We start from the raw sequence: 26,741 nt of genomic DNA, 5'->3' as shown, positions 1-26,741 counted from the left end.
GCTAAGGAAGGAAATAGATCCACGAGGAAAGCAAAAACTTCATTTTAATTAGGAATTGAAATGGCTGCCTTCTCGCCAATATTTTTTTTCTTCAGAGCTACAAGTTAAAAATATACTCATATAAATAATCAAAATTATTATAATAATAATTGACAAAACATTTCCAATTCCTAGTGCAGCTCTACATTTATGTGAACATTTCATATTTCATAGCATTTTCACACTTATTGCTTTGTTCTATTTAACTGAAATGCAATTAATACATTATGTAGAAATACAGTGTTTCAAAGTTACAGAACACTTTTATGTATATTATCCCATTCAATTATCACAAAAATAAACGCAGTCAAGATTTTTAACCTTATTTTACAGACAAAGTAAGTGAAAAGCAATCAGCAATGGTTGAACGGCTTGCCCATAGGCACAGGCCAAAGGCTCTGAATTTAGACAGGAGACTTGAATTCAGGTTTACCGACTTATAATAATACAAGCTAGACTTAGCTATTGGCACATATTAAGGCACTTAATTTTCACAACAACCTATGAGGTGGATACTATTATTGTCTCCCTTTAACAGGTGAAGAAAGTCAGACATAGAGGGGTTATGTAACTTGTACAATATCACACAGCTAGAAAATCCAAACACAGGCAATAGGGCTCCAGATTCCATGGCCCAGCACCACGAACTATGGTGTGTCATAGCATCTTCCATTATTCTTGTGCTGGACATACGGCCCAGTCTCACCAATGTACACCCTCTCTTCATTAGTTTTAATGGAAACAAATTGCATTAACAAGCAACAAAATAGAATGATCAGCATTTCACTGTTTTGTTTTATATAGGGCTTCAGATCTAACAGAGAAAATAAAATGTTCTTCGCCTCACCTCTACCCCTTGACTCCTGACTCTGACCGGTTTCCTAATCTGTTTAAACTTCATGGTGCATAGCATAGTATCAACCATTCTATTACAAGCATTCAACTTCCTGATTTTCCTGTCTTTCCTCTGCATCCTCTGCAGTATCAAAAAACCCCATCTTCTTTTTTTTTTAATTTTTCTGCTATATCCTGGCCACAAAGAGCAACTGAAAGGAAAAAAAAACACACCCTTTTATATTTTTTTCTTCTCTGCATCTCTCAACACATAAACTTCTCTTGCACTTAATTGAGGAAATTGAACTATCAAATATGAACCCTTCAACTGTCTCCAAGTATAGTAATATACTTCTTATCTGCATCATATTGGACCACCTCATCTCTTTTTGAGGAAAAGCTGTTTTTCCTCCTTTCCAGTTATTCCCCAATTGTGCTTTTTACCCCAGCCCCTCTCATCTCTTTGGGGACCCTCTTTCATCATTGATCTCACCTTTCCAGTAGCTTCAAAACCTCCCTTTCCACTGCTTTTTCTATTCAGTACATAACACATGCAAACATTTTTTAAAATCCTTCCCTTAATTGTGTCTGACTACCTCTCTTTCTCGCACTTTCTCTTCACAAACAGCTTGAAAGAGTAGATGATCTCTCTCTCTCCTTTTCACCTCTTCTTTGTTTCTCAAACAAATACCATCTGCCTTCTACCTCAAAAATGACTTTTAAAGGCTCACCAACTCAAACTCAGTGTACTAGCTGCTGGGGACTGGAAACAGAGGGAATAGCAAGAAGAAACTTCTGGGGGCAATGGAAACTGTCTTGATTGTAGCCATGGTTTTGCATCTGTCAATACCCAGTGAATTGTTCATTTTAAAAGGGTGCCATCCCGTACATAAATTATACCTCAAAAAAGTTAATTAAAAAATAAACTCAAAGTGACAAGAGTTCTAACATTAAAAAAAGAACAAAGAAATGAACTTGACGTGGATTGGAGTTATCAAAAGGTGAAGTCAGATAAATTATGCAACTAGGCACTAAATTGAGACGGGAGTTTCTTCTCAACTATGTCAGAAAGGGAATAATACTGGATTAGAGAAGTTTCTTCATGGTATAACTTCATATCATACCATGATCACTTAGTCTTTACTTGTGAGATTTTAGGTAGCATAACAGTTTTGAAAAATAGATAGAAACAATACTTAATTGGACATTTATATGTCATCTATTTTAAAAAACGAGTGTATAACATTAAATTATTACACAATAAAAGCATTTTTACAACTACTGATATAACCTGGACTGGGCTTGTTAGCTTCTGACAAGGTAATACACTGCAGGAATAGATAAGAATTGAAGAAAAATCGTCCTTCACAAGCCAGGTACTTTTTACGTGTAATCTCATTTTATCTAACAAGCTTTTATTATGCTTGTTAGATTAGATTACTTATTTAAAGTGGTTAAGTAATACAGCTAACACAGAGTAGAACCAGAATCAGTTCCAGAATCTGTCAAACTTCAAAGTCCTTCCTCTATGCCACACACATCCACTGATGTAAAAATGAATGAATTGTCCACATGACCATTAAACGACCTCTCTCAGATATCAATTGTCTGAAGAAGTTATTTGCAAATACTGGGTCAAGGCAATTTGTCCTCACATTCACACACATGCACACGAAGTACCAATAGTCTACGGGACTGGAGGAGAAAGAAATGTACTTTAGCCACCGAGAAATGCAGGAGCTAGAGTTACACTGCTCTGAGAGCCCAACTTATAGTCTCGCTAGTTCCTCCCTCCATAATGATGTAAACTAGAGGATGATCTTAAAGAAAGCAAAAAATATACTATCAGTCTTGATTCTACTGAAGCTTTCAGGCATTTATTGGTGGAATCTGAAGCATGCTAGACCATATAACATGAAAGACACAGGCATGACAAAAAAAAATCCTACCTTAACCATAAGGTATCTGATTTGTAATAAAAACTTCATTTTTACAGGTGCACATAAAATGTGTTAGCTGAGAAATTCATCCTTAAAGCCTCAATTAGTTACCTTGTTGGGTAAAGTTATTTAGTATTATCCATTTAGACAATGGAAAGATTTCCATCTTAGTTTAAATTGAGCTGATTCAGAGCTGTTCCTTCTGACAACAATGAGCAACAGCTCAGCTGTTCCCTGTATAACCTAGAAATGGTAGGCATCATATTAACATAAAACAGAGTATTTCTCAAGTTCTCTTGTTTTCTCACAACCCATATCAAATATATGTCATGAATTCCAGAAGTTCTCCCTTCAAAATATATCCCAAACCCCACTACTTCTCTACACTCAACTCCACACACTACAGTAACCACTTACATAATCTCTCTGCCTCCAAGCCTTACCCCACTATAGTACACAGCCACAATGCAGCCAAAGAGATTCTTTTGAAATACAAGTCTGGCCAGGCATGGTGGCTCATGCCTTTAATTCCAGCACTTTGGGAGGCGGGTGGATCCACTTGACGCCAGGAGTTCCAGACCAGCCTGGCCAAGTGGAAAAACCCCATCTCTACTAAAAATACAAAAAAAAAATAGCTGGGTATGGTGGCGCATGCCTGTAATCCTGGCTACTCGGGAGGCTGAGACAGGAGAATCACTTGCCGGGAGGCAGAGGTTTCAGGTTTCAGTGAGCAGGTTGCAGTGAGCCAAGATCGCACCACTGCACTCCAGCCAGAGCGACAGAGGAAAACTCATCTAAAAAAAAAGTCTGACAGATCACTCCTCTGCTTGAAACCTTACAAAGGCTTCCCATAGCACTAAGACAAAAACTAAATGTCCCTATACCCACCTAGAAGGCCCTACCTACACATGCACACACATATATATCTGATCTCGTCACCTACCATTCTACTCTTCCTCCTAATGCCTTTGCAACACCTGAAACATTCTAGGCATTCCCCTGCCTCAACTCCTGTTCCCTCTGTGTGAAATCCTCTTTCCCCAGATATCCCAAGGTCTACTTTCTCTGTTCAGTCTCTCCTCAAACACTCATATTCAGAGAGGCCTTTCCTAACATCCTATCTAGAATTGCATGATTCCTTTACCCCACTTCACTTTTCTCCTTGGCATATATCACCATTTTATATATTGTATATTTTAATGCTTTTGTCAAACTCACCCCACTGGAATAGAAACAATGTAAGCTTCATGAAGCTTTGCCCGTTTTATTTACTGCTGTGTCCCCAGTGCCTAGAACAGTCCCTGGAAAATGTAAAAATTTAAGTAAATATTGGTTAAAAGAACATCATTACATGACTGAATGAATGAAATCATGATACCTACACAGATAAGAATCCTTATCTTTTTCTTTGCTACTGCTGAAGTGTGTACGTCTACTTACTCTAATACTGTTGCCGAGTTGTTTAATATAAATTCAAAATGAACGAGAAATTAGGGCAAAAGTCTGTCTTATATGGTTCAGTACTAGAATTTTGTGTATCATAAAATAAGTCCTCCCCACTCTCATTTAATAATGTTAGTATTATGCAGATTTTCAAAAAGCATTGACTAGCCTGTGATTTACAGAGGTATTATGCTTAGTCCATAATTACTTCCTGACATGGAATCAAAAACTGATGGATGAATCAATGAACACTGTCTTCTAGTTTGTTTTCAGTGAATACACAAATATAGAAAACATTTGTAAGAAGTAGATTATCTAAGTCCTATTTATTTCTCTTGCAAAATACTAGATTAAGTCACCTAATCTCAAAACTTTTTAGAAGAAAACTGAGTTTCGATTTGATATCCACCAGCAGAAAAAACACTTGGCCATAAGGCAGCAGAGGGGAAAAGGGAATAACAGAACAACCCAAACTGCATGAGACTTGCCTTTGGATTAGTGCTTCTCACTGGTAGTAAGCCTGGCAAGATGGAGCTGTCTGTACCACTGGAGTGTCAAGTATAAATAAGCTAAAAAGTAATAATGGCCAAGGTAGAGAGAGGTAGAACACCAAGAGAGAAATCGAGGATTGTCTTCTAAGATTTGGAGTGTGTGGAGAATTCATATAACCATGTTTGAAAAGAATCCACGTTTTAGGCACAGAATCAGTGGAACCAGTAAATGATCTCCTCTTTTCAGACTGCACCTACTCATTTTCACAGCCTTCACATCTTCAACCATAAATTCTCACTACTGATGAGTTGTTGCTTTATTGTTTTGTTTTGTCTTGCTGGCTTTGGATTGCCCAACCAGTTAATAATGGCTTTCTCCTGCATATTAAACCAGACACAGAAATATCATTTCTCCAGTTGTAGGTACATCCTAATACAACTGCTCTCACAGAGTTAGGGTGAATCCTATTGAAAATGTTAGAACCTGTTACTGAAGAGGCAAACGATTCTTGTAGCCAAAATCCTCCTGGATTCATAGTTACCATTAGGTAATGAATTATTTGACTTGCCCCGAAGGCAATTTATGATTCTGTGATTTCATTTGCAGAAGTCATACCATGAGTAACAGCAATGTTCCATCATAATCTTATGTAATTGTCCATAATGACTTAGGCTGGAGCCTTTTAGTGGGATTTAGTAATCCATTTTTCAGGGAGGATTAATTTGTTGAAATGATTTAACCTAATTTATGGAATAACATTTATTATTTCCTACTGAGCATGTCAGTAGGAATGTCATCTTTCTAACTTTGTCAGAGTTGTTTGCTGTTACTGTTGGGATTTTAATACTTTTAAATAAAAATACAAAATGGGCCATAAATGATATAACACACATGTAACTATTTCCCATAATTAAGAACTTTTATTGTTGAAATTTTTCTGTGTCTTTTTTACTAGTGGAGTATTCTAATAGAAAAAGTTAATATCTACTCTCTCTCTCGCATGTGCTCTCTTGCTCTCTCTTCCTCTAAATCTTTAACCACAAGATGACAGACACGTGGGACATTAAGACCAATTTCTGCTTATCTACAACCTATAACCCAATACAACCTGCTTACAGAGGAAATACTTCCCTAGAGACATCAGCATGCTATGAATTGCTTACCATTTAAAAAGTCAATCATAGCCTGGAGAAATGAATTCCCTATATTAATAATTTCCTAAAACATCCCTGGTTCATTTAGATGTGTAATCTGGCATGGTGATAGTGGGAATCAAAAGAATCCTAGAAAAAATTTCAGATGAGAGTAACCATCTTAGGGATAGACTTAGCTATGGGGAACTCACTGTCAACTGTCCTCTCGATCAGACAGACATTGCTTTAAGACTTTCTAGAGACAGTTGTTTGACTGTGTCATCTCAAGATGATAAATAAAGCTTAACTAGGTATTTTTTCTACTTGATTCATGAACTAGCTATCATGGAGAGAGGCCTATATATTCATAGAAATCCAAATCAGATTTCCTGTGAAGCTTGCCCTGGCGGGATCACTCTGACAACTTCAAGATTTCATTTTATTAATGTATGATCCTCTGGATTATTGGGAACTATAAGCTCAAAATGTTGCCAGATTTACTAAATAACATCAAGCTCCCTCTGCAGCTGTTCCCACCTTATGGTGGTATTTCCTTTCCTCATTTACAATTAAGAAAACAAAGTAGACATTAAATTCAAAATATACAGTAATATAATTCTAATAAAATCAGAACAATTAAGACTATTGACATTCGTATTACCAATAAGGGCAAAATATTATATATATAAATCTAAAGACTCTAAAACCTGTAACTAATAGATTACTTGAGGAAATTAAGGGAGCGTAATTAGTCTAGTGGAAAATGCCTGTAGAACCAGATAGAAGCTATTTAACATTTTAGCCCTAACATCCACGAGCTATGTGACAATGATCAAGTGTTCAGTCCTTCCAGATTCCATTTCCTCATCTATAAAATAAGGATAATGATAGCAGCCACATCACCTGGTTCCTTTTCTCTGCCCCTGGAACACATTCCGTGTTCAACAACTGTCTGATACTGTTACAGTGTTTTAATAACAGTCTGTGGCAAGGACTGCTAATTATCCACCAATGTCCCTTCCCCTAGATCCTTAGTTTAAGAACCCCTCATTTTTGGCTTGACACATGGCCATGTGACATAAAGATTATATTTCCCAACATAGTCTGCAGCTAGGTATAGCAAATTAGAAAGTTATGGCCAATATGAATTTTAAAGACATGCTCTGTGTGTGACTTCTGTGCCCTTAAAGGGAAGAAGCAGAGCCACCAAAGATCATCCCAAATAGAGGGCATGGGAAGAAAAATTTTAGTCTATGCTTCTTGCTCCAGGATGTACCTCTGAGACTTTTAATATACCGTTAAAGCTGAGCTTCCATATCTGAATGTGCAGATTCACTAAGTCTAGAGTAGGGTTCACAAATGTGAATTTTGAAAAAAAGTCCCCAGGTGACTCTAATATGCACATGTAGTTTAAGAGCCACTGCTGTAGGGGCTCCACCAAGTCTCACACATTTAGAATATGAAGGGTAAATGAACATCAGTAAAACAGTGCATTGGAAACTGCAAACTGAACAACCCTCAAACCATCCCTAAAGCCTCCAAACAATCCCTGACCATAGACGATACTGCAAAAATTTCCTTCTCATGTGTTCTTTCCACATGAGAAGCTGTTTCCTAATATTAAAAGGGAATGTTTATATCTTACCCCTTTTGTTTTAATTCCTATCATCTCTAGTGATATATACTAGGTTTCTTCTCATTGCATTTGGGTCCACGTTTATCTGGAGAGGTAAATAGAGATTAGTGAGAGAAACGAGTCTTGATAAGCCCATGTTGCCCCTTGAATATATGCTCCAAATGGGCTGCACACCTCCAGATGGAGTCACCACCATAAGATCATCAACCACCAAAGTCATTATTCAAGCATAGTGGTTCTCAACGGGGTGATTTTGCCAGAGCATATTTGGAAATGTCTAGAGACATTTTCAGTTGTCACATCGGATGTGCTACTGGCACCTAGTTAGCTGAGGCCAGGGACGCTGCTAAATATCCTACAATGCACAGAACAGACTCCCACAACAAAAGTTATCCAATCCAAAAGAGCTTGAGCTTGAGAAACCCTGTTCCAAAGGGTGGTAAAGGTAAAGGCTTCCTCAGCAGATCTGTGGTTAGAAGGCTCAAAATACACATTCTCTGAGAAGTGTCTACCATCTAGCTAACAAATAAGTTCCACGAAGAGAAAGAGACACCCCTGTGTCTGCCTATAGTCATTCAATCATAGCCTCTGCCAAACAATGAAGAGCAGGATCTCTGCAGTCGGATCACCTGAGCTTAAGCCCAGCTCCAGCACTTACAATGGGCAAGTTATGCCATCTCTCTCAGCCTCCATTTCCTCATCTATAGATTATAAAAATATTGTGGTAGAAACATCCTTATATTATTATAAATATTAAATGAGATGATCTTTGTAAAGACCTTAGAATAGTACCTGAAACATAATGAATTATTTTTAATCCAATTTTTAAATAAAATTACTTGAATGATTTTTATGAAGTTCCATTAGGGCAGAAATATTCTCTTTTCCATCTTTCAAGTTGTATGTCGTTTTCCTCCACCCCACCTTTAATCACAGCCTGATAACTAGCAGGATATAATTGTGTATATAAACACACATGCACACACACACACACACACACACAGATAATAATCATAGAAACATTTAGGTTACTGACTTAATTGTTATCTCTTCAAATACCTCTCTCTCTGGTTTCTTCCTGGAAGCAATTCTTCCACAAACCCAAGAACATTCCATCTTCCCACATGTAACAGAATCATAAATGAACGTACTTCATGAACATCTCACTTCCTCTAATAATTAGGTTATAAGTCATTTGCACAAGTTGGTAATCACAGGAAAAATAAACACTACAAATTTTGCAACACTTTCCACTGTAGCACTATGCTGGGAGATCTAGCAGTATTATAACAGAAATAGCAGTATTCCTGTCTTCACCTCATAAGCAATGCCTCCTTGCCTTTTGCAAATGACCTTTTTTAAGCTGTCCCCATAAAGGATCCCATTTAACCATCTGTGCTCATTCTCCCCCACCCTACCTACAGTCCTAGCTTGCTCACTAGTGAGACATCAACTTGATCTTACCTGTGTAGCTGCCAAGCTTTGCACACTCCTATGTGTCAAGCACTTTGATAGGCACTGTACTTCTATATTTTCTTTTAACTTTCTCAACTGCATTACAAGATCTACATTGTTATCTCCATTCTGTATAGGAGAATACACAAATCTAGTTAAGAAACTTGCCTCTAATAAGTGGTGGAATCCAAAACCCAACCCAAATCTGCCCAATACCAGTGCTATTTCCACTAACTGTCTCTGTTCAGCCTGTGCTTGACTCCTCTATAGCCTTCTAAAAACACATTATTTAATAGGATCCCTAAATTCTCAGTTGATTCTTTTGCATAGGACTATTTTACTCTCTCACTGTTCGCACTGCCTTTCCCTAGGGAAAGTAAGGTAAAAGGACTGTCTCCACCATAAGCATCTCTTACATTCCCACAGAGGCACTTCTGATGGAGTTTCTCATTGTCTAATGAATTACTGAAAGGAAAAAAAGAGACCACTCTCCCATTTAGACAAAGTGGTCCTTTATTTTTTTCCCTGTCTGGAATACTGAGAGACACTTCTGCATTAATTCTAGGCATGTGTGAAGATAACCTAACTTTCAGCCCGACTTGCCATTTAAAAGATTTACATTTCATCAGAGAGACACATGTAATAAATTTGCCATATTAATAAAAAATAGAACTCCGTATTTCTTCATTTTTCTCTCACTGATACGACAGGATCATATAGTGCTAAGTTTCAGGGGAAGAAAGGAAGCAAAATGCTTCACTGTGGCCAGTCCTCCCCCTGAACCTGGAATTCAGCAGAGAAGAGTGGGTGAAAGTAAGAGAGGAGGGGAAAGAATGCAAAGAGAAAAACTTCCAGAAATAACCGCACAGGGCTAATGCACCATCTACTCAGTCAGGCAACCTGAAACTTTGAGGTTTTCTTTGATTCACTTCTATTTTTTTGTCACCCAAATAAAGGCACTCATCAAAACCTATTGATTTTTTTCTTCAGACTGCATCTTATATCAACCATCCTCTGAATATTTACTGAGTGACTACAACTGCAAGGAGCTGTGCTATGCTATGTACCATGGAGATTACATACACACACACATAAATATACTGTGTGTGTATATATATATATATGTGTGTGTATATACATACTATATATATGTGAGAACATATATATACACACACACGCTATACATCTTTGAGCTGCTCAGTATACACATGCACGTGCACACACACACACACACACACACATATGCCATACATTATTTCTATAAGCCTCCCAAGATGCTAAATACATATATATTAAATATATATACACACATGTATATATGTCTGTGTGTATATAAAATACTATATATAAAAAATACACACACATATATAATACATATCTCTGTGAGCTGCCCAGCAATGTGTGTGTGTGTGTGTGTGTATGTATATATATATATATACATATATTTTATATGCGTATGTTTTTCACTGGAAACAATTCTTGTCCTCAAAGATCTTGCAATCCAGTAAGTGAGAAAAGATGTGAAAAAACAAAAACAACAACATAAATATATTAGCACAATGATTCAAAAACACTGAAGGCCTATTACAGTTCAAAGAATGAAAACAATCCAGCTGGGTCAAGGCTGCATGAAGAGATGAAACCTAACACTGCCTGGAAGAATGGTTACCCTCTTGTACTTCCTTGTTATAAAAATATTCTTTAAAATCTGCACTCAGTAATTAAATCACAGCCATTCCTGAAACTAAAAAAGGTGTTTCTTACTCTAAGAAAACCCAGTGGTCATCCTTTCTGTGTACACTCTTCCTCTCACGAAGAAAACTCTCAAATTTGCCTTTCACCCACGATGTCTATCCATCCCTCAAGATCCAATACTTCTCAATCACTATCCATGCCCTCGTTGGTCTTCTTCTCTGTTCTTTTTTAACATCTAGCATCCCACTGAAGTTACCTTTTCTTTATAAAACAGCATCTTGTACCATGTAGTGCATGATAGTATGTTTATCTTGTCTTATTGTCTGGCTCCTAAATCCCATAAAAACAAAATCATTTAAGATGACGCTAAGCCCAAAGAGGACACTGAGTTGATTAAGGTTAATCAGAAAATTTATAAATTTTTCCTCTCTCTGTAACTCAAAGTCCTACATCTATATGAACTTCTGATGAATTCTGCTCAGTCAGTTATCTCTTTGATCTTAATTATGACAGATTTTCCCAATATTTCAGTTCATTGTTGAACACGGTTGCTCAATATATATTTGTGGATGAATAAAAGAATGTTTTTCTATGGTTTTAAGATGACAGTAAGAAATGATTTTCAGTACCATGTGAACAGCACATATGGGTAGTGATTGGTTTTAGGCATTTGCCAGTTCCTCCCCAAATTAAACTTAATGAGAAAACAACAGCATCTCCCAGACCCAGCAAGTCTTAATCTTGCCATCTGGTCTGATAAGGAAGTCAAGAAACATTAGTAGATGGTAGTGGTTGAGGACAGATCGTACTATTAGTACTTTTGCTATCTTCTTCCACTCTGAATATTCACCCTTATTTATCCATCTTAGTACAAAGGCCTTCCAAGAATAATACTTGATTCTTCAGGAAATAATTTGTCTCTTTGTTTCCTACAAGTCTCATCCCTAGAAATATTAATATATCTCAACAGAATGTCTTGGTTAATCTTCTTCAAATTTGATATCAAATCCTATAAGAACCATTTGAATCTGAGTGACATCAACCTTTAGAATATAATTTTGTCTTATCATTTCTCCTGTATCATGGTCACCCAGAGATTCTTCTCTGTACTGCAACACATTTTGTGCAAAAGTTTGGCCATTTTTTCATGCCAACTGCAACCTAAACTCCACTTGCTTGCCCAGACAGTCACTTAATGCCTATTCCTTAATCCTCAGGAAAGCTGAGCTAGACCCATATGGCAGCCTTAATGAAACAGGAAAACAGATCCTGGTCAGGTAAATAATGGAGAAAAGAAATTGAGAGTCTTTTGACAAAGAGGATAAGACATTTCGTATTATCTCCATGCTTTTAAAGAATGCTCCTTATATAACCCTGAAGCCCTCCCAAGCTCAAATCCTTCAATGGTTCCCCTCTGCCTAAAGCATACAATCAAAACTCCTTAACATGACATACAAACCCCTTCATGATCTGGCTGCTACATAAATCTCCAACCTCATCTTTCACTCCTTTTTTCCTCAGTATTACACAACATTCTACTTCTCTTGGATTATAAAGGCTTGGCCAAAAACAGTTCTTTAAAGTAAAAGTCCTAAAGAACTGGAATGTAAAAGAAGAAGAAAGTCAAAAAATAAAAACAAATCTGAAGCCAGAAAGAAAAACTTTTTAATATTATCAGATTATATGCCATTACTTTACTCTAGATATGCCAGGACCTTATCTAAGAGACAACTGGACTGGCAACTCCCTCTGCAGTCACCCAAAATTCTACCAGGAAGAATAAGGGAAGGAAGATCACAGCCAGAATCATCTCCTTCCTCTCTACTGAAGGAAAAAAATAACTGGCTGTGCACCATGCAATCTATCACACACATTATCAAGTATAAACATACTGTAATCATGGATACACTGACCAAACTGTTCTGTTTTTTTAGATTTGTTTGTTTTTCACTTCAAGCTCTTTCTATTAGCTTCTATTAGCCTCTTCAATATGTAGACTCTTAAACCTCAGGGCAGTTGATAAACTGTAGATTATATAACAAAACCCATTATTGTTCATCACTGAATCCACCATCAGCCAAAGCCAGTCACAAGGGGATGGAGATTTGCTGAGGCTTACTCCATTATATCAATATCCCAATGGAAACCTTGGGGCTCAATGGTTCTATAAGCTCCTCCATTAACTAAATTTGGCCTGCTCAGTCCTCCCTCTGTTCTGTTGTTAACATGTCCCTCCAGTCTACCATTCCGTCTGCCGCGTAAGTAATCCTTTTTCTCAACACTTTTATCCTTTGCACAAACCCCTGACTCCCACTACTTCTGCCCACACTCTCATCCTTAAGCAGATCTGCTCTCATCCACCCTCAGAGGCAGAGAGAAGGATGAGCACTTTCTCAGCTTCTGCCATTGCTGCTTTTACACCACTATTCCTCCACTTCCATGAAAACAACTCTCTTCTTTCAGTGTTCATGGCTTTCACTATTCCTATTTTCTACCTGGCCCTGCAGGTGACACTCTTGAACTTTTTTCATGAATCTGAAGCCTGATTTACAGCTTTTTCAGAGATTCTCCCAACCTGTTCAGGATCACCTCTCCATGTTATTGACACTTGTTCCAACACAACCTTTTGGTTACTTTACTTTCTTCTCACTCCATGATTCTATCCTCAGTTCCCTTCATCCACCCAATTTTGCAATAACAGGCTTAAAATTCCACCAACTCACCCTGAAATCTGAAACCCTCCTCCCTATCACATACAATCTTCCCAGCTCATCCACTTCATATCTCTACTCTTATTTTACTTTTATGGTGACTTGTAGTCTTCACCCCTGCTATCCATTTTTCTGAACATCACTTCCATTATGGGTTCACTTGCCTCCCTGCTTCTCCGGGTACCATGGCCAATGATTCCAATAATATATTTATGGTTACTCTAGATGTCTTACCCTCCTGACTGCTGGCCAAGTGTGCCTTGTCAATTCCCCAAGTTCAATCTCCCTACATTTGCTTTCTCTATTCTTATTCCTGGGTTCTTAAAACTTGCAGAAAGGCACAAAAGAGTGTTGCTATTTCCCCTACAGACACAAGCCATTAACATCAGGTAGCTCTTGGCTGCTTTCTGGAAACTTTCTGTTCTCTTCGTATAGATTCAGCTCTCCCATAATCTAAAGCTCCTTGGAACAGACTCTGCATAAATAATTTTCTTACCCCTTCTCTTAACTAGCACTCTTAAAAACAGTCTACAATCACTACACCCATTTCTTCATTCTACACTTACTCTGTAATAGAACCTATTGGCTCTGCTCCTACCACGCTAATGAAATTTCTGGAGGTTCATCAATTTTATTCTTTTCTTTTTAACTTCTTAAACTCCTCGACTCTAATAAACTTCTGACCTGGCCATGTAGCCTTCTGATACCACTGCAGACCTGACTGGGTGACTCATGCCTGGCTCAGGCATTTCTCTCATGCAGCAGAGGTGAGCTGGACATCATAAAAGCAATAAAGGCACCCACATGGCTGCAGACCACCGAGCCAACTCAGGCCCCACCTAGCTATCCTAGCTATGACTCAGCTATTACTAACAAATCAACAATACTCAGGCACTGCTTTCCTAATGGAGAACAGAGACAATTCTTTGTCTTTCTGCTCACAGGAACCATCCCATTTCTCCTCAGAGTCTGCACTGGATTCAGTTCCCTGTTTAGTGGTAAACCTTTGCTCCTCAGTACCCAACTCTCTTTAGTAACTCTTTTCACTTACATCTTCCTGCGGATGTCCTTAAAAGTGATGATACTGGTATTGTAACATTTTCTATTTTTATTTCAATATTGGTCAAAATTACTTCTCACAAATTTTCAGGCTCCACATATTAACCTAGCCAAAAGGTTTTGAAAACCCTTGACATGGTGGTATCTCTGATGGAAATTGACTTATTTAGACAACCAGTGGAATTTCACTGAGTACCTATCATTTTCTACATACAACATGAACTGCAGATCTTACAAAGATGGTGCCTACCTTCAAAGAGTTCACAGTCTAAAGGAGCTGGCAAGAAAGCTCTATGAACAGCAGAAAAACAGCTGTGAGAGATGAGTGTAAAAAGTTTTCAAAAAGTAGAGAGGAGGAGGATGACTATCACTTCCTAGGGTAGGAAGGAAGCCTCTACTTACATTCCTAAATAGATTGTAATCCAACTCTTTTGTTACTATTTCTTTTAGTTTCTCTATGGACCATTATTACATTTGTAACGCAATCTTATTGGAATGTCTAATGACAACAGGACTTCTATTAGTAACGTGATTTTTTTAAAAAAATAGAATATATGGTTAGAATACATTAACCTACACTCCTCTAATTCTCTCATTAAAATGAGACTTAATTTGTTTTCAGTAGAAAACTTCACAGAAGAGTCCTGTGTTTTAAGTGTATATACAGAATATCACATCTAGAAAAAATAAGCATCAGGAATGTGCATTATGTGTATATGTCTTGTACTTTCCTGGATGTGGGTATACATATATACATACCACCACTGTAAATTGTGTGTGTCCTTCCTATTGTAGTCAGTCCACACAATAAAATTCAACAGTATGTTTTGAGTACCTGTAGCAGTTTTTTGCCCAGCATCCCTTCTCTAAAACTTCCTTCTTTTTTTGCAATATATATTCCCATCCATGAGGTTGAAACAGAAGATACCATGTTCCTATCATAGTGACAGCAGCGGTGGGCCATCTGGAGCAGCTGCTGCCATCACACTGGCTGCATCAGGGAGGCGCGGCCAGGGCTGCCCTCTCCATGGAGCCCGCAAGAGCCAGGGACAAGCAGGAGCCCTGCCCCTTCTGAGCTGGGGCGGGGGCTCCCCAGTGCTGCTGCAGCCGCGCAAACCACGCTGAAGACCCAGGTCTCCCTCTCCTGGAGCAGGCAGGAGCCCCGTCTGCAACCCCTCCCATCCCCCAACCACCCCCCATCCCCCAGCCACCCCCCACCACAGCTGCAGTCACCCAAACCGCAGCTGCGGACTCAAGCATCCCTGCACTTTTGGGGGCCCAGGAAAGCCCCCCTTGCCCTTGCAGGCTCAGAAATGCCTGCTCCCACTGCCTGGCTTCTCCCTGCTGTCCTTGCCTGCTCCTATCTCGGAGCAAAGTCAGGGCAAGCTCCAGTGCTGTCACAGCACTGCTGGGTGTGCACATGCTCAGGGCAGTGCTGACACTCCAGCTCCCTGCCACCTCACCCCCCACAAATTTTGGGCACCAATGAGCATAGGAGGGAAGCCAAGGTGGGGCTGAGGGCAGCTTGATGCTGGCCTGCAGATACCCCTTGGCACTTATAGCCTGGGTGCCATGAACAGGCAGCAGGAGGCAGAAAGATTCCTGGGTGGAAGGGGGCGGGTCCCCAGTGAGCAGGAAACAGGCTGCCATCCCACAGACCAGAGTAGGGACTTGTGGTGCCTTTTCCCAGCCCAACCATGGCCACCCAATCAATGTACACTTCCTCCCCTCTAAGGCTTATAAGAGCCCCATGCTCAGCCAGAGCTGAGCAGACATCCAGATGACTGGATGCAGAGAGGAGCAACACACTCTAGGTCCTCCTCTGCTGAAAGCTGCACAAGCAACGGGATGACCAGCTGCAGAGAGAAGCTACCTTCTCTGCTAGAAGCTGAACACTTGTCAGGATACCCTGGCTGTGGAAAGGAGCTGTCCGCCCCACCGCCCCCCGCCACACACACACACAGACAGGTTCCCTCTGAGCTTTTCTATCATTCAATAAGGCTCCTATTAATCTTGCTCACCCTCCACTCCCCTACATACCTCATTCTTCCTGGTCACAGGACAAGAACTCAAGACCCATTGAATGGTGAGGCTAAAAGAACTGTCGCACAAACAGGGCTGAGACGTGCCCCTTACTTGCCATGTTGTGGGAAAAGAGAAGGAAAGAAGAGCTGCAGTCCTTCTGGGAGCCCAGACCTGGGAACTCCCTGAGCCAGGGCTGTGACTCCCTCTTTGGGCCCCTGTGGTTCCTGGCATCTCCAAGCTTCCAAGCACCACCATATTTCCCAGTACCAGCCATGAAAGCCGCTTGTGGTGCACCTGGTCCAGTGCCCATGACAGCATCTGGAGCTGCCTGCCCCACTGCAGCAGCTGGCATATCTGATTGTGCACCGTGGCTGGACCCCATGCTCACTCACACACCCCTCACCGTTCCACACCTGACTCATCCTTGGCTGGTGTGGGACCTAGGCCAGTAGTGTGAGCCAAGCGCAGCTGCCAGGCAAAGTGGGCGAAATGAGCCCAGCTGGCACAAGCAAAACTCAGGCAAAAGTGCCATTGGCCACAGGTTCCCAGCCAGAAAAACAACACCCCAAACATCCCATAACAATAGGATGCCACATGTGCATGCTATACACAGTAACCAGCAATGATCATTGACTCAAGCCAGGGCAATCAACTCACTCCCTATGAGTTTGGGAATTAATAATGGTCACTTTCTTTCTTGGGCTCTTCACATTAGTATGCAAAACTTGAGAACTTTTGGCAGCCATATTCCAGCATATGAACCAAAGATGAGAGGAAGCCTGTCCCCAGTAAGAGAGTAAAGAACAAGCGTTGACAAAGACCCAAAATGGAATTTCTGAGCTTCCCACAGTGCTCCAAGCCCTAGGTCCATCCATAACCTGGGTTCCTTGATACACCTTGATCACTTTCTAATACATTTCTCTGTTTGAGATAGGTGGGACTTAATTAAACTAAAAACTTCTGCACAGCAAAAGAAATAATCAGCAGAGTAAACAGACAACCCACAGAGTGGGAAAAAATATTCACAAACTATGAATCTGACAAAGAACTAATATCCAGAATCTACAAAAAACTCAAATATATTAGCAAGAAAAAAAAAAAACAAATATTCCCATCAACATTAGACCACCATGCTATTAATACAAGGAAGCTCAGGCCACTCAGAGAGACCATTGGTAGATGCCCCAGATGACAGCCCCAGCTGAGGTTCCATAAAACACACAACATCAAATAAAATCATTTAGTAAAGATGCAGTCAGAAGATTCTTGCCCCCAGCTATCAAGTTAACCCCAATCAACGAGACCTCTCCCACTGAGACCTCAGACATCGTGGAGCAGAGATAAGTTGTTCCCTGCTCTGTACCACCCAAACCCTTCGTGGCATTTTCATGCTCACACTACTCTCCGCAGTGAGCATTAAAAATGGTTACTTTTTGTTGCTACATTTTCAAATGATTTCTTATTCAGCAATATTGATTTGAACCAATTTTGATACTTGGAATTAGGGCACTGTCATATCAAAAGCCTTGAAATATGTAGCATTGACTTTGGGACTAGACTAGGAGCAAAAACTGGAAAAGCCTTGGGATTGTTAGCAGAAGCCTCTGGAGCTTGAGGAGGCTGTTGGTGAGAGCTTGAAGCATAGTAAGATAAATGTTATTGAAAGCTGAAGGAAAGGGGACCTTTGTTATGTAGTAGACAAAAGTTTGGCAACCTCATTACTTGTAATGCTATGGAAAATGAGAAATATAACTACTGAACTATATTTTCTAGCTATGGAGATTTCCAGGCAAAACACTAAAAGTGCCACCTGGCTTCTTCTCACTGGCCATGAAAATTATAAAAGAGAAGAGATGAGGTTAAGATTAAACTGTCCGGTTTTCAAGCAAAATTTAGAGGAAATATAAAAGAGCCAGGACTTGCTGTTTTGAAATTAAAACTTTTCCTTCTCCTCAGCTTCTTCAGATAACAGATGATTCTCATAGTAAGAAACAGCCTCAGAAAAACAACAAATTCAGGTCACTGACAGGACAAAAATGGTCTAAGGATGAAGCCAAGGGTGAGTCTTTATCAAGAACTCAGAAACTCTTAAAGTGATGCCCCATAACCTCTTCAAAAAGGTAAAAGGCTTTATAAAGATCTTAAGGGCATGCCTCATAAAGCCTGTTAAATAAAAGAGCATCTAAGAATTTTTATTCCACAAAGCCTCAAAGTAGACAAAGATTCATCTTAAAGAGATCTGTGGGTATCATTTTGTCTAATGGAGTGGATATAACTTGATACATAAAAAGCCAACATTTTTTAACATAAGTGTACCTGCTTGGGCTGAATGTAACAGAGCCAATACAAAAGAAAAATAGGTCTTTGTAGCCCCAACATTTTACTGGTAGGAAGCAAGCTGAGGTTATTCAATTCAATGGCAAACACAAGCTACAGTCATCCCTTGGTATCTATGGGGACTGGTTGCAGGACCTCCCATGGATACCAAAATCTATAGATGCTCAAGTCCCTTATATAAATGGTATAGTATTTGCATAGAACCCATGCATGTCTTCCTGTATACTTTAAATCACCTCTAGATTGCATATAATACCCAATACAGTGTAAATGCTATGTAAATAGTTGCCATATTGTATTGTTGGGAAGAAAAACCAGAAAAATAAACTCTAGCTCCTGTTCAATACAGACACAATTTTCTTCAGTGGTTTTAATCCACAGCTGGTTGAGTCCATGGATGTAGAACTCACGGATATGTGCTGGCTGTACTTTTACGCAATTATGACTATTTGGTTGCAAACACAAACTACTTTTTAATTGGAAAAGAAAGGATGCTTCAGAAGGCAAAACAAAGAGCCCAAAGGGTGGGGCCAAATGCCAAAGTGAACAGTTCACAGGAAGCGGCCATTCATCCATAATTAAGGAACTGATAACATGTGCCCAGTTGGGTTTCAGAATTGCTGCGGGCTAGTGACTACTGTATCTTCCCATTTCCTCCATTCTTGAATGGAAATGGCTTTTGTCATAACCATATTCCAGTCTTATTATTGTCTGTTGAAGGGAGAAAAGTGAGGTAAGGTAGCTTGTATCTTTCGTTAACAGGTCTTCAGAGTGAGAGAAACTATGCCCAAGAAACCAAACCAAGTGATCTCTTCTATGCCTGAACCTAAATTAGCTGGTGAGGCCTGGACCTCAAGTCTGAGCCCGATGTTGTAATGGGATGAGACCCACTGACAAGTATACATTGTTTGTAGGATGAATATAAATAGTCTGCAGGCAGAGAGCCGACTGTGTTAATTTTAAAACAGGCCTGCAAATTCTTTTACACTCCTCCTGTCAAGAGCTGGGGTCTAATGCCCTCTTTTGCTGAAAGAACACTATCCTTAGTGCTCACTTATAACCAATAGAATGTCTTAGAAGTGATGCTCTGTGACTTGTGAAGGTAAGTTTAAAAATTCCACATAATGCCCACCTAGTTCTTTCAGGACACTCACCTTTGGAGCTCTGAACTACCATGTAAGAAGGCCAACCATCCTAAGGCCATCATGCTTTGAACAAGCCAGGCCACATGAAGAAGCCACACGTGGATATATGGCTGACAGCCTCAGCTCACATCCCAGAAGACTGATGACACAACCACCAGACAAAGATGGCTTCAAATGATTCTGGCCCCTAGCTGTCAAGTCACACCCCAAACATCCTGCTTTCCCATCTGAGGCCCCAGACATCAGTGAGCACAGAGAAGTTGCCACCACTGTGCCCTTCCAAATTCCTAGCCTACAGAAACTTTGAACATAATAAAATGGCTGTTTTATGCCACTAAGTTCTGGAGTAGTTTCCTATGGCATGAAAGAAACCAGAACAATATTGTAAAGGAAAAATTAATACTATCAGTTTTCAAACAAGAAAATCAGAATAAAAAGAGATTAAGTAATTAACAAAGGTTACAGAGAAGCAAAGCAAAGAAATAATTCTGAAACAGACTAATCTGATTCTAAAATCAGTGTTTATAATCATCATGCTACACTATATTCCATAGAGATATACCTACCTCTGTGTCTTTTCCTGTTAACATTTCCCTGGCAAAGAATTATATGCACACAGTATCTGCTTCTCTAAGACCAAACCATCATTCAGGGCCATACTGAATCCTATCTCCTCCATGAAGCACATCCCTAGACTTCAAACCTTAACAATTTCTCCCTCTTCCAACTAGTCTTGAACTTATTTTCTACAAGTTTCAATCAAAGCAATTCGTGAATACGTAAATACTAGTGTTCCTAAACCACAATTATTGAATTCATTGTTTTTCCTATGCACAGTCCTAGGCTACCCTCTGGATTTTCAACTCCAAATGTCTATAGGATTGATCACAACAGGAAATAAATATCAGTGAAATGGACTAGATGCTAGAGAAAAAAAGTGGTCTGGATTAAGTGAAACTGGGAAGCAAATGCCTCATGTAAGTGAGTCACCACCACCCAGCTCTAGCACAGTGATTTTCTTAATAGCATATATCACTCCCTGATATATTATATATTTTTCTTTATTGCCTCTCTCACCTCATTAGAATATAAGCTCCCTGGGAGCAGGAACCTTTTCTGCTTTGTTTGCTGCTATATCACAAGAGCCTAGAACAATACCTGCCATTCAGTCAATAAATACTTGTTGAAGGAATAAATGAACAAATGTTACCAAATAGGAGTGTAACCTTAGTGTTAGAAGAGCTTTCCATTTTTCAAGAGAAGCCAGAAATAAATAAGTTTATGTGCAATCTTCTACTTTCTAAATGTTGACAACTAATATAAAAAATGTTAAGCCATTTTGGGGATGGGTAAACAAAACATGGCTGCAGCCTTGGATTCAGTCTGAATGCTTGAATCTGCAATCTCTGTACCAGAAGGATTTTAGATTTTTTTTTAAACTTTCTAATTACTTAGAATAGTGCCTTGCAAAGTGTAGGTAGCTTGATCAGCAAATAATAACAGTGATGATGATGTCTCAAATATTCACACTTAGGGCCCTACTACCATTCAGCTGTGTATTATTTACATGCTACTGAAGTTCCTCTTTCATATCTCAAAGAAAATTGCTTCAGCTTCTGATCTGAAATGACCACCTGGACTTCATGTGATCATCCCACATCCAAGATTCTAAAGCTAAACTTCCACTCCTTCCAGCTGTTAAGTGTTGAGAAATGTCATTCTCATATGCTCCGAATAATAAAGGGGAAAGGCAGTGAAAGGAAAACAGATTGGATTTCAAAACAGTGACAGAAAAAAGGAGTCAAGTTTTAAACTATATTTCCACAGTTGATAAATAAGAGCTCCCAATGGCAATTTTGTTTTCTTTTTTATAGATTTTAGTATTTTAGGTTATGCAATCTAAAATTTTATTTCAATTGACCTTTCAGTGTTCTCTGGTAGCATGTTTTATCATTTTTACATAAAAATTATTAAGCAGGAATTTTTAAATATTTACTAATTACTTAGAGATTCTTAACTCTAACAAAAAGTCACATCTAAGTAACTATTAGAGAGTGTCTGGCTTTAAAACATGGGTCACTTAGCAGCAAGCATAATTGTTTAGGGCTGAAAACACTTTTAAGATACTTTAAAGAAAACATACTAGAAAAAAGAATTTCCAGTGTACCCTATGCTAGCTGACCCACAGCAAGTCAATCATCAACTTCTGAAGACGTAAAATGAAATGAGACGTCTTCGTGTTCCGTGTCTGTGTATGGTCCAATGAGTACAGCCTTGAAATGCCCATAGAAGACATCAACGAACATCAGAGAAATTCAACATATCAAATGATTATAAATCCAAAAGAGTAAAATGCCTACTGGCCTTCTAAGAAGTGTGCATTTAAAACATGATTTTAATGATTAGATAGATGAATTCATTACAAGCAGTTTTTCAGTAATGGCATTGATTTTGTATGCTGGCAGATTTTGTTTTTTAAACAGGTCCCACAATGACTTAAATTAAAAGTAACAGTGAGGAAAATTTCTTTAGCCAAAACTATTTTTCAAAATTTAGGTTATTTTAGAACTATCAACTTCCTACAAATTAAAAATATAGATTTCTATTCACCTATTTTGCTGTGTTCAAGCAACACTGAATACAAAGGTTACTGGATGAGAAGAATCACAATCTGAATTTTCTTACAGACACACAAGTGAAATGGTGAAACACAGTTCCTAAGGCACAGGGGGAAAAGCCCAAAATTTAGGATCAAACCAACCAAATTTGATTTACAGCTCTACCATTTGCTTACGTTTAGCCCCTGGACAAGTTACTTAACCTCCTTAAACTGTACTCAATTTACTTTACTCATTTGAAAAAAAAAAAAAAAAGTGGAATCATAATACCTTGTCTTAATGTTAATATGAAAATTAAAATAAATGCATATATATCATGTAAGCCATTGAAATTAGGAAAAAATTGTTAATTCAACATGGGATAATCTACCCTAATGCAATGTAATTGCATGTAAAAAGTGCCTAGAATACCATGGTGTCACAAATGATAGCCATCAAAGAGAATCCAATAGATTTTTATTATAAATTTAATGCAGACAATGCTCCCTCTATCTCATCCTTCCTAAGAAAATAAAATGAAATGAAAATAAGTTGCAGGACATTATTTACAATAGAAAATCACTTACATGAAATTTTAAAATAGGGTATGTATTGTAAGTATGTGTGTGTGTGTGTGTGTGTGTGTGTGTGTGTGTGTCTATACATAGATATGAAATAATCGTAGGATAATATGCATAGAAGTAGCAAACACCAAATTCAGGACAGTGTTGATCTCTAAGGGAAAGACCAAGGCAGTGAGATCAAGGGATGGTTACCCAGAGAGCTTCAACTCCATCCTATGTTTTACTTTCTCAGCAATAACATTAGACTGAAGATGGTAAAATGTTTAGTTCTATTGATCTGGCTAGTAGGTGTATGGAGTTTACTATATTACTCATCACATGTTCTGTACATTTCAAATATGTTACAATAAAAAGAAGTAGTTTTCCCAGTCATATAAACAGGCAATTTTCCAAAACAGACAACAGCAGCTGTTCCAGAGATGTACAATAGTGCAGGTAGAGATGAGGAAGAACAAGGATGATGCGGGGAGGGAGGTGGAGGTGGTTAAGGGAATAAGAGTGCTGGGTATAGAAGACAGGTTTCTCTCTGACACTTTGAAACCAGTAAAATATGTAACCCCCCCCACATAAGAATTAAAGAAAGAATTCCACTATATAAGGTGTAAAAAGGTTAGAAATGACTCACTGTTAATCCAGAAATCAGGTTACTTTACAGAGTGTACATTATCCAAAAACATCATTAAGCTGAAAATACTTACTACAACCCCACTCTTGGTGGTAGTTTCTCTGTATGTGAAGTTGCAAATTGCCCAGGCTAAATAATATGTGGACATGAGAGGGGTCTGTGAAAAGTGATCCGTAACCCATCCATCTTCCTCAAACACGGAAGTTTCCACTGGCATATTAGATAAAGATAAATAGGTTGCTTGATGCTTGATGCTGATTTTGAAAGTAGCCTTGTAGATTGGCTCATCAAAACAAGGAAATGCCTTTCTGGCATGTGTAGGCGAAAACTGAGTAACACCAAGGAATCTGGAAAAAAGAAAATGACATTCTCAATTACATTTATGTTGAGTTAAGTTATGGCCACATTACATGCTTCTGTTGATGAAATAATATATTATTCCAAATTGCAATATTTTTTGCTGAACCAAACTTAAGTGCATGAATAGCACGAAAGCATAATCCGTATGTAATATACTTCCCCAACCATAAAAGTTTTTCAGGGAGGTTTCTGTCTCAATTAAAATAAATTCATTAAACCCAGAGAAGTGCTCATTAGATGAAACATTACACAGTACAGAAAAACAGCTCACTGGCATCACACTGGCCAGAACTGGAAAGTGATGATTCTCCTTTTCAGTGTGCTTCACTTTCTTCTCTGAAGCTGCACAACATGTAAAGACAACGAAACCAAAATCCAAAAATTATCCTCAGACATATGTAGAACATAGACCATCACTTGGGAAATCTCTGTGCCCTAAAATTTCAACGAGACACAGCCTGGTTTTGTTCAGAAAAAGGATTTTGAGACCTGATAAATTCTGGTCTGAATTCTGGCTCCACAACTTTCTTAGCTATGCCACCTTGGGCAATTATTAAACTTTCCTAAGATGTAGTTGGTCATTGCTGAAAAAGTAAATAATCAAGTCTAACTAAGAAAGTATTGCACAGCTTAGAGGAAAAGAAAGGATGTAAAGCACCTATGACTGTGACTAGCATGGAGCAGTTGCTAATTCACATCTTCAACTTTTCTTGGAGCACAGGAATAAATATTTATACAGATCAAGCCGTATCTTATTAAAATTCCAACTGAAAGCACCTTCTATATTCTTTCATGGTTTATGGTTACAAATGAAGACAAAGATTAAATATTTTAAGAAGGACTCTTCAGCCCGGCATGGTGGCTCACACTTGTAATCCCAGCACTTTGGGAGGCCGAGGTAGGCGGATCATGAGGTTAAGAGATCGGGACCATCCTGGCCAACATGGTGAAACCCCATCTCTACTGAAAGTACAAAAATTAGCTGGGCATGGTAGCGCATGCCTGTAGTCCCAGTTATTCGGAAGGCTGAGGCAGGAGAATCACTTGAACTCGGGAGGCAGAGGTTGCAGTGAACCAAGATCGCGCCACTGCACTCCAGCCTGGTGACAGAGCGAGACCCTGTCTCAAAAAAAAAAAAAAAAAGAAAGAAAAAAAGGACACTCAGACACTCTTCTAAATAAGAAAAACATTCATGACAAAAGTTAAACTTTTTAAATAACACTAGTTACAAAACAATATAAGGCAAGTCAATATTAGACTGTTAATAGAATACTATTGAGTTCTGAAGCGATTTCTTTAAAAGGCTTGTTCCTCCACAAATAGTTCTGCCACCACTCCTCTCTCCATCATCTGTGATATACATGGTTAATCTAACATGGCAACTTTCCCACCAAACCCGAACTTGGCCTCAAAATTATTCTCAGCACAGCACTTCAGGCAACTACTACCAATCAATACAGGTTGACATGCGTATTGAATCTTATTGGCTATCCCTTAGCTCAAAGCATGAGGTATAAATTTTACACTATTTTTAAATTATGAAGCTTACATTGATCATTGAGGGCCTCATTTTTTTAAAGCTTAGTTTTAGAATAGAGAAAAATAAAACATTTTAAAAATTAATAGTTACTTATTTTCATAGACAAGGTTTTCGAGAGTTATCTTGGAAATAGCAACAGGCTGCTACACACCATGCTTGGTTAAGTAACTTAACTATCTGACCCTGTTTTTTCATTAGTAGAAGGAAAATATGTTTTCCAGGCTTTGCTTACAAAAGTCAAAATGATAGAATGAGATAATATATGGAAAAGAGATTTTAACTGTAAATCTTCATATGAATATGAGGTTAAAGCTAGAAGCAATATTAGAAACAAATTGTCCTACTCCCATAAATTTCTAAGTTGGAAAAGTGCATCCAGTAGGATTAAGTGATTTGTCTGAAGTTACACAGACAACTTGCACAAAGCTGGGTCTAGAACTCACATTTTCTGAATTACATTTCAAAACAGTAAAATTAATTTTTAGCCATAATTTATAAACATCTTAATTCAGCTGTAAGTAACAAAGATTCTTCTTTCCCAATTTGCCAGTATCATGGTAATATTTTTCCTACTATTTTTTGCTGATTAGTAATACACTTTCTGCTTAATGAAATGTCAGTACCTTTTAGTTAAAATGCACCCATTTACCAATTTTGTCTTCATATGCTTTTATCTTACATAATGCTCGTGAATCTTATCTTTCAGCTTATTAATTAAAATGTCCACTGAGCTTAATATTTCTCACTGAGGCTATTTAAAAGATGCCTATGTGATTTTATTTATGAGTCAAAGTTACTCCCTTTTAACTTCGAAATATCTGAGAACTCCAATTCAATCACTGAACGAATATTGTCTGCTATGTGTGAGCTTTATGCTATACAGGTTGAGTGTCTCTTACCTGAAATGCTTTGGACCAAAAGCGTTTCAGAATTTGGATTTTTTTAGATTTTGGAATATTCGCATTATATACTACCAGCTGAGCATCCCTAACCCAAAAATCCTAATAAAGAACGTTCCAATAAGCATTTCCTTTGAGCACCATGTTAGTACTCAAAAAGTTTTGGGTTTTGTAACATTTTAGATTTTGAAT

General features: G+C 38.5%; 1 protein-coding gene across 3 annotated transcripts in view; it reads right to left on the bottom strand.

Moving 5' to 3' along the window:
* The window catches only part of TRHDE (thyrotropin releasing hormone degrading enzyme), a 393,091-nt gene that overhangs the window by 354,688 nt on the left and 11,662 nt on the right, over positions 1–26,741 (bottom strand). For all 3 annotated transcript variants that reach the window (XR_010148080.1, XM_016923853.4, XM_016923855.4), the window contains exon 2: positions 23,824–24,097. Coding sequence is in view for 2 of the 3 variants with exons in the window: in XM_016923853.4 (XP_016779342.1) it covers positions 23,824–24,097 (274 nt within the window). In the remaining variant the exon portion in view is untranslated. The remainder of the gene's footprint in view (positions 1–23,823; positions 24,098–26,741) is intronic.

The sequence above is a fragment of the Pan troglodytes genome, chromosome 10, assembly GCF_028858775.2.
Source record: "Pan troglodytes isolate AG18354 chromosome 10, NHGRI_mPanTro3-v2.0_pri, whole genome shotgun sequence".
NCBI classification, from domain to species: Eukaryota; Metazoa; Chordata; class Mammalia; order Primates; family Hominidae; genus Pan; species Pan troglodytes.
The sequence above is the reverse complement of the archived record's forward strand: the minus strand, read 5'-3'. Positions and strand labels throughout refer to the sequence as shown.